The sequence below is a fragment of the Pinus tabuliformis genome, chromosome 1_2 (assembly GCF_031772625.1).
Source record: "Pinus tabuliformis cultivar Carrire ecotype Pingquan chromosome 1_2, CPIR1, whole genome shotgun sequence".
In the NCBI taxonomy this organism is placed as follows: domain Eukaryota; kingdom Viridiplantae; phylum Streptophyta; class Pinopsida; order Pinales; family Pinaceae; genus Pinus; species Pinus tabuliformis.
Genome location: NC_142298.1, coordinates 947,605,653 through 947,615,580, shown reverse-complemented (window position 1 = coordinate 947,615,580; position 9,928 = coordinate 947,605,653). Strand labels below are relative to the sequence as shown.

The 9,928-nt window shown below is 34.8% G+C and overlaps 1 protein-coding gene across 1 annotated transcript; it reads left to right on the top strand.

Annotated features, from left to right (window-relative positions):
* Positions 1-7,070: 7,070 nt before the first annotated feature.
* Positions 7,071-8,298, top strand: LOC149209086 (casparian strip membrane protein 1-like). Its single transcript, XM_089394209.1, has 3 exons — positions 7,071-7,714; positions 7,823-7,946; positions 8,062-8,298. Exons 1-3 carry the CDS (start codon positions 7,494-7,496, stop codon positions 8,287-8,289), a joined length of 573 nt encoding a protein of 190 aa, XP_089250335.1. The 5' UTR covers positions 7,071-7,493; the 3' UTR covers positions 8,290-8,298.
* Positions 8,299-9,928: the final 1,630 nt, after the last annotated feature.

Here is a 9,928-nt window from a genome sequence, read left to right as displayed (position 1 = left end):
GAGAAATCAAAATTGTGTTGGAACAAGAGTGAAGTTTGACGCCAAAAAACAACATTGATGAAACTATTGTCTAGAAATGGCTTCATTACTAATCCAATCAGATGTCCATGACACCACTTGTCACATTGATCTTTCATGATCAACAAGGACAACTTGCTTGAATGAGCTCTCCAAAGAGCAAGTTCTCCAAAACTTATTCACATTGTTGGTGCACCCACATGCGATAATATTTAAGTTGACAATCAACAAGGCTCTCTAGTCCCTGGCTCTAATCAGGATGGATTAGACAGTTTTTCTCAAATAGTGGCAAATGCACAGGACCGAGATCCAATACACGATGAATTCTCCATAAGAAACAATATAGGTGCGCTTCTCCCAACATCTGTCAAACAACGATACATACTCCTCTTATGGAAGATTGTTGCACTTCTCCCAATGATGATCAACTCAACCACACCAATATTACAAACACAATAATACATAGATAAATACATGGAAATATCACAAGCTCTATACTACCCTATGTACAGAGTGTATATTTAATCCTCATGATTATCCCATCTTCGTGGGTCCTCACTTGACGGAGTCAAGCCTAGACATGTTATGATACCAACAAAGAAATTAGAAGAGAAAACATTGTGGACAGATTCCAAACAAGGAATTTCTTGTTGAGAAAATCTATCGACAAAAATCAATAAGCAATAAAATAATACTACCCATTTACTAATGTAAGCATTATTTCCAAGTGGTTATAAACTTCTCTAATACGTAGAATTGAGGGGTTTAGATATTTTCTATTCTATCCAGGGAAATAATTTAATTCTATAGGTAAATATTACATTTTGGATGAACATTTAATAACTTTCTTCTACGCATATTTTAAAACACAAATTGTGTGTAATTTCTAATATGGTATTTTTTATTGTTGCTCATTAATATTTTCCGTGTTATACAATGTATAAGATTTAGTGTTTTCCTTATTATGGGATATATAATCTATATGATTAATAATGTATGGATTTAGTGTTTGCACGATGGATTTAAATATTGATTTTAGTTATTTATGATTGATTAAGTTGTTTATTGCATTGCTCTTTTGTGTTTGAGAAATGGATAAAAAAATAATGGAGGTTTGTGGGAGTAAAATTATTAAGATATTTGTCATATAGATCCATCACATAAATGTATTACTTGTCAATGCATTCCAAACAAGCTAATTTAGTTCATCATCACAACGATTAGATAAAAAGAATATGATCCAAAAAAAATATAAAAAAAGAAAAAGTACTTAATACTTTTATGTGATAGATCAAGAAGACATGTATTTAGATAAAATTTATTGTAAATGTACTGTATTATATGCTTCATATATTGAGTTCATTTATGTGATAGAATGAGAAGACGTGTATCTAAATAAAATTTATTGTAAATGTAATGTATTATATGCCTATGTATTCAGTTCCTTATATTATGTAAATTTAATATTTGTAAAATTAATAATGACTAAATAGTTTGGTACAATGTTCGTAGTATATTGCAGTGAATTCAATGCAATATTTAATGGATAAAACCAATTGTAGTTTTGTAAGACCAATTATGCAGTTCCATCACATAATAAAAATAATAATGAGTATTGATATTAACGATGTTACATTGTGAAATGACTCATTGAATTTATATCATAAATAATATAGAGAAAGTTAATTTGACGCATAAAATTCAACGCATGGATGGTTCCTTATCTAGTAAAAATAAATTGGCGAATAATATAGTGCAAAACAATTTCAAAATATATTGTATAATGTTGTGAAAGTGATTTTAAGTTATGTGCTTCAAATCCTTTACTTTGTTTTTTTAGGTGATTCTATTAGTTAGTATATAGATATTAAAACCATTATATTAATCATGTTTTTTTAATAATGTAAAATATAAAACTTATTGATATATAATATGTATTAAACCAATGACATATAATTAAATAAATGTAGAAATGTAATTATGAGAAACATATGTGATTACCCAAAAAAACCATTATTAGAAAGAAAAAAAAGTTATATATGAAAACTTACATAATATTTTAAATTAAATTTATGAATAATTACTAAAATCAATTTTCTTTCTCATATAGTTTATATGAAAATAAGAGAAAGTTAGTAGATGATAAAAGAAAAGAAGAAAAGGAAAACATAATTAAGAGATCAAATGTATTTGAAACACACATATATGTATAAAGGTGATTATACAAAATTTTGATATGCTAACCCATGGGTAAAACTAGTTTAGATTCATTTCAACTTTGGATCTATGCAATCCTTAGGTTGAGGAAAACATTTTAGGAACAAACATTTCTTCATGTTTTGCACTCTAAAACATGACTGCAATTTAAAGAATTTGAACCCTCTTAATGCTTGATAAAATCTAAAATTAAAGTGGATCTAGGCTAGTGTACTTCTGTTGGTTAACAAGCCAGGGTTGAATGTGAGTGAGATATAGATTTCATAGTAAAACATGGAAGGAATTGTGGAAATTAACTTTGTCACATGGTGAAGTTTCACGTGGGAGTGTAGGGGATTGTTGGTTACAAAAGGTTGGAAAGTTTTTATAATAAAAATGGTTGAGTAGCCTTGTTGTCTTGATAACTTCAAAGGACAAATGGAAAAAAGAATAATAAATATGATAAATGATATGGATTTATGAAGGGAATAAAATCAAATGAAGGTATACAACAAAAACATGGAGAAATAATGAAAATGATCTTCAATTAATAAATAGTGAATGTTAAAATTGTTTACATGCAGAATGAAAGTAAACTGGCTAAAGTGGTCGTAGCATATATCTAGGAAGAAATGTGACCTCTATGCCTTTCCTAAAATATGTTAAAACGAGGGTAAGAGGTCATTTTATCATGAAGAAATAATGAGAAACCCTAAACATCCCAAACCCTAACCCTAGGAGAACAAGTGCCAAAGGCTTATGGGTCCAAAGCGGGTAAGTTGGAATGCCAACTTCTTGGGGTTGTATCTTTGACATGCTATCTCCTTTTGACTCGCGTGATAAGATGTTAGAAAGGCCTATTAGAGGAGAACACATTTCAACTGCCTTCACCCATTTCTCAAAAAACGCCATTTAGGGCCTCAAAACGGCTCTAGAAGTTTAAGATCTGGAAAGTGCCAAAAATAGAAAATTGTGTTGTGAGCCATGTGGATTAGGTGGTGGCCACCGATATCCATTTGGACGAATAAATATTGTGAATTTACTAAACTATTGGACACATTAGTTGACACTTGATTGACACAAGATTAGTTTCTACAAAGTGATGGTGACGAATTGCAGTGTATGTGTTGATTTATTACCAACATTAGCACTCATACAATGATGCATTGAGATAAATACTTGGAACATGGTGGGGATAGATATATGGCTATATGGGAATTTGTGAGTTAGTACATTATTATCTATGTCAAAATTCCTTACAAAAACCCTTTAAGAATTTTCTAAGATTCTTTGAATGGAATAAGGTTATATTTTGCTCATTGTTTTCAATGAACACGATATGTGTTTAACCCCAAGGAATTGAAGTGGACTTAACCATGTGACCTTCTAGGTCAATATGGCTTTGACATGGGATATCAATCTACTTGAGCTAACCCTTGGGGCTAAAAGATATTTGGAAACAAGCCATGCTTCGTCAACCACACTATGTCATAATCGAAATCAAACTTGAAGCTCATGGTTATGAATTGGGGGCATATACATTTTATGTGCACCTTGAATGTGTTCATAGATATCCTTAATGATTTGGACCCCTTCGCTTTTCTATAGAGAAGACGTTAATGAGATTTTAATTTGCATAGGAAAGGGAAATGTATTGCTTTTCCATGTTAGTACATTCTCATGTGTAACATTTTCATTAGTATATATGGTTGTGTTTTATTATAATTATATATTTAACATTTATTTATCTTTCTAGTCCCTCCCAATTTAAGAACCTAACAATTGGTTTTCCTGTTGACCACTATTAGTTTAGCATTGACAAATGCAATTTATAATGTTTAATTTTGAATAAAAAATATTTAATTTTCAATATTATTTAAAAATTTATTTTTCAAACACTTGACTGGACCTTAACATGAAGGTCTTATTGCAACCATTGGGCCATGTGGATATTTTTTTTCCATAATTTCTAGATGCATTTATAATATTTATGCACTCATTTTGGATCTTTGTATAGTGAATTTTTATTGTTAAGCTTCAAACCACCCAAAATTAAAGTCCTTAAAAATAACTCATACTCAATCAGTTAATAGCCACCGTAATTTAAGCAAGTACTTGCATAACAAGAGTTACTGCACACCATTATTTATTATTTATGGGTTCTTCAACACTAAGTAAGAGTAAAAATGTAAATGTGTAAACTTATTTTTTTTTTCTCGGTAAAAGACTATCTATTATATTATATGGTATTTACATGTGAACTTTACATACTAAGAGACAGACCAACCAGGGCCAACTATGGCACCTGGGAGAACATAGATTGACACAAAATACTCCCTTGTAGGGGCAACTACAGGATTTACTAAGCATACTGAGGCAAAAGACCAAAATGACATGACTGTAGACGAACATGGAACAACATCGAGTTAGACAGTGACGACACGTCCCACGCAGGGGCTTCCATCCAACAAACTTGCAGTGAAGCTAGTCCCTCCGCGAGATTGACATTTACATGACAAAATGAAAAACTGAAAATTAACCGAAACAGTAGTAGACACAGTAACAAACAGAATACAAATACCCGCTGAAACCATTGGAATAGACCGATGCCGAGAGAGAAGGGAGAATTCCGGAGGTCGCTGCTGAGGATTAGTCTTCGGGCTCTTCCTCGTAAATGTAGCTCCAGCCTTGGCCCTCCGGTATCCCTGCCCACGGGTCCATTGGATCCTTTGCAGTATTCGGAGGAGCCTGTTCCGGAGGAATGGGAGGGGAGTGCTGGATCTCTTTCCCAGAGGTGCTGGCCTCAATTGGTGGCTGCAGCACGGGACTCTCCTCCCCCTTGCCTGCTTGAGGTGGCTCAGCCGAATCTGGCCGCTTCCCTGCTTCATTTCCTTCAGGAGCCTTAGTAAAGAGCACCGAGATATGGGCATTGATACTCTCATTCTCCTTCGAACCACCCAAGGTGAAGACGACTGAGCCAAAGGCTGGAAGCCCTGACTCTCCTTCACTTGTGCTGCCAACCTCCAAGATCTGCCCGACCTGAATTGGTGTCGCTCTCGTTCTCCTATGGCAGTAGCAGCAGCAACAATGATGGTGCTCATGTGCTGCCGGGCGTCGTGAGGACGCTCCTCGCCCAGGTCCCCTCCTGCTCGGCTGCCGCTCTCGTATCTTGGCCATGGATCCCCCGCCGCCTTCCTCTTGTTCCCGGACCACTGTCGAAGGATTGAGGATCTCGTAGAGTCCGGTGAGGGATTGTAGTGACTGAGTTGTGACAGAAGAACGATCACATAGCAAATTTTGCCACAGACCACACACAGGAGGAGCGGCTTCAGAGCAAAACTCTGCCACATACCACGCACAGAATGACCGCCTCGCTTCCAATTTATTCCAATTGTCTTTAATGTGCCTCTTCTCCCCAAGACATTCCCCTGAGTAGCAGCTACAGAGTGCTGTGACTGCCCTGCAAGGTGGTGGATCGTCCCCCCAATCCGATTCCTTCCGCGCCTGCAACATTCCCTTCTCACCATGCTTATGAATTTGTAGTGCGCTGCCTTCCCCTTGAAGAATCGCTGCAAAACCTCGAAACGAGCATGCCTTAACTGCTCTCTGTCCCTCCATCGATTCACCCTGCTCGGCATTGAATGCCAAGAGCTTGGGCATACAAACCATATCCCCTGACGGCGGAGACCCATTACACTTCCCATAACACTTAACTGCTGGCACGGGGCGTCACATGCTAGGCATGTGGCTCATCCCTATGTGACGTGCCCTCACCCACATCCGGGGTAAATGTGTAAACTTATTAGTACTTACTAGACAATTAATGCATGTTGGTGCCCCTTCATAGGTAATTAATTTTGCTACTTCGTATATCAATTTGCAATTTTCTTAAAACAAAATTTCCACTTGAATGAGAGCCACTAAACTACACTTATTTAACAATAAAGTTTCTAAAAATCCACCATTATTACAATATATTTTACAACTCATTACTAAAGAAATGTATGAATAATCTAATCTATATCATTTAAAAATAATAATAATAATTTGATATTTTAATAATGGTTATTTATATAATCATTTTAACATGTTTTTTCAATTTCTTTTAATTAATATTTAATAAATCTTTCCTATGTAGTAACACAATTGGCCAAAAAAAATAAAAAAATAAAAAATAAATAAATAAAAATAAAAATAAAATATATATATAAAATATGAATTTATGTTAATATAAATATGCTTAAACACTATTGAGTTACTTAAATGTATCGAACCATCTACGTTAAACTTATTACCGACCAGAAGCCTTATTATATACTACTACAGCTGATTTAACATTCGTTTAACAACATTGAATCATCTTACGTTTCAGCATGGTATTTTGAATTGAATAAGTACATTAAAAACGTCTAATCCTGTCATACTATTTTAACAATCCAAGAGACCAAAAGAACATAAAGGGGCCATGGATAGGCCTATCCTACCGCTAAATTCTAACCCGCCAAATTCTAACCCACCAGGCTTTGTCCACGTCAACCAGCAGGCTAATATTATGAATTAAATAACTAAATTAAAAAAATGTCTAACCTTGTTATTCAGTTTTAACAATCCAAGACACCAAGAGAACGTAAGGCGCCACGGATAGACTTATCGTACCACCAAATTCTAACCCATCAGGCTTTGTCCATGTCAACTAGCAAGCTTTATAATTGATAATATGAAGACAAGCATGTAACGTTTGACTATGACGTTTGTAATCAAGCAACCGTCCACGTAACAAACCCGAACTGGATTAAAGAGCAAGTGTTTTCGATTATCGCATCTAAAGCTGCATAAAAACAGGCAGAGTAGACGAAAGAGATGTTCGTTTATTGAAATTTTAGAGAAGAAAGAACAGCTCTGCGTACCTGTACCCATTCGCCAACTGCTCTCAATCGCATGTTGAGGGGAATGATGAATTGGGTTTGGACAGGTTTGGCGGAATGATGAATATTCGTTTGGAATTAGGTTTTGTGGAAGCAGGTCCCCCTAATACCTGTCTATGGCCCCAAATTATAACCTAATTCCATACAATAGTTATTGGATGTTTAATGTAAACATTTGTCCACTCCTGTTAGATTTTCTCTATAAATTCACAGCCACTTTAGACAGAATTCGTACCCAAGTCCTCAGAATTCCTCATTCTCCACTCTCCTTCACTCAGCGTATTGCCACTTTGGCCTCACTGTAAGGTTCACTTAAGATCTGTTCTATTTTTAAGTTCAATCTCAGGCCTAAAGATGAAGGAAGAGTCAGGGAGCGCTGAGGCTAAGCTACCACTCCCCCCTCCAGTGGGACGTAAAAGAAGAGGGTTGGCAATTCTTGATTTTCTTCTGAGATTGCTTGCCATTGGAGCCACCCTTTCTGCAGCTATTGCCATGTGCACAAATAATGAAACTCTGCGGTTTTTCACCCAATTCTTCCAATTCAATGCTAGATTCTACAACCTATCTGCCTTCATGTACGTATAACGCTACTCTTCCAACTTTTTTTAAATAGTTAGTGAAAATCTCAATCAAACTGTATCTCTGAAATAATTGTGGAGATCTGCTGTTAATTATGGATTTAGATACTTCGTGATTGCCAATGCCGCTGTGGGTCTATACCTACTTTTATCGCTGCCCTTCTCCATCTTCGACATAGTGAGACCCCGTGCGGTAGCCTTTAGGGTATTACTCATCTTCTTCGATACGGTTAGTATGCATTAATTCATACTGCTCACATGTTTTTTGATATAAGTGTAAAATGTGGATTTGGTCCCTGAAAAATACAAGAGAAGAATCAAGATAATATATATTGTAATTGCAGGTGATGGTGGCTGTGTGTACATCTGGAGCAGCAGCAGCAACGGCAATAATGTATGTGGCTCGCAGAGGAAACACCAAAACCAACTGGTTTTCCATTTGTCAACAGTTCAATTCATTCTGTATCCAAGCCACCGGCGCTCTTGGTGCCTCTTTCGCCGCAGTTGTCTTCCTAATTCTTCTGGTTTTCTTATCGGCTTCAACTCTCCACAGGCGTCGAGCAGAGTTTTAGGGCAAAAGTTATATTATAGCGTTACTGATTATGTTTGTGGCTCTGTGGTATTTATGTGACTCCAGGGTAATGTGTCCATCTTTTTCTTTTATGTTTGGTTTGATATTTGGGTTCTGTCATCTCATCTTTCTGCAATATAGGGTAGCCATTAGTGCTTTCGATATTTCGGTTCCTCAGTCATCTCATCTTTCTGCAGTATAGCGTATCCATTACTGCTTTCGATCCTGAGGATGAAAGACATCTATGTATTGTGTAAAGTTCGCATTGTAAATATTTTTAGTAGTAAGATAAGGAATGTGATTGGTAATGCAGATAATTAATTGGCTTTTGTTTACAAGTCTCAGAGAAGGATATATCTTACTCCCTTATGGATGTTCTACCATAGATTTCAAACGCTTATTATATTGAATAGAGTACTTTGGAAGGGTATAATTTTGCTCTGAAAATTTTAGGTTATAATTATAAAATTATAAAATTTTGGTACTCTGATTTCTTTTGACGTGGTTGAATCTTTCTGATTATTTTTTAAGTTGTTGAATGCTTTTTACCTTCTAATCAAAACACTTCTAAATCAAAATTTTAGAAGATTAAAAACATCCCACTCCAAAAAAGAAAAAGAAAATAGTTGCTCTCTAGAAGAATACTGCCACTCATTAGAGAACGAGGAGATTGAATTCCCCTTGACAAATAATCGAAGCAATGCACCTCCTATTAAATGCATCGTTGAACAGATTCTCTTTTGTAATGCCATATAATATAAGACTTCATACAAGTATTGAGTTTAACAAATGCTTATTTTCTACATGCCCACATCCCACTCAAAAAAAATTATTATCCAGAAGAATATTGCCACTCATTGGAGAACGAGGAGATTGAATTCCCCTCGACAAATAATCGAAGCAATGCACCTCCTATTAAATGCATCCTTGGTTTTTGTAATGCCATATAATATAAGACATAATACAAGTACTGAGTTTAACAAATGCTTAATTTTTACATGCCCTTGTAAAGTGTATTCTAAACACCATACGCATGATACAGTACTCTTCCTTATGGACTCTTATCAGTCTTTAACATATTCTGTGGAGTGATCCGCATCGCCGAGTATTATTATCTAGTTCAGCATATTCCATTCAGTACAGTATTGTATTTCAGTTAAGTGCTCTGCATGGTAAAAGATACCATGTGATATTGTCTTTCTCGTAAGTAGCTAAACGTCATTCGGAAAATTTGAGCATGAAAATTTGCATTTTTAAGAAATAAATGCTGTATAATTTGTCAAATTGGGTCGAAATTAGGGTAGTTATATTTCCAATTTAAATTTGTCAAATAGTCAGAAATATCACATGTTTTAAACAATCAATATATATATACTCTTTTTCCACTTCATATCACTGTACATCTCCACTTTCATATAAACAATCATTTTTTAATTTAATGTATTTTTATTTATTTATTAGGGTGGAACTCAAATATTACTTTAATCATTTAAATGAACCCAGCCATAATCAAATTAAAAATGCATTATTATTATTTACATAGGGTTAATTTAACAATATTTCTTTCTTTTAATTTTTTTTCAGAAATTTAAATTTGCATTAAAATTGATTTGAATGGTTTTTAAAGAAATTTGTTTTGT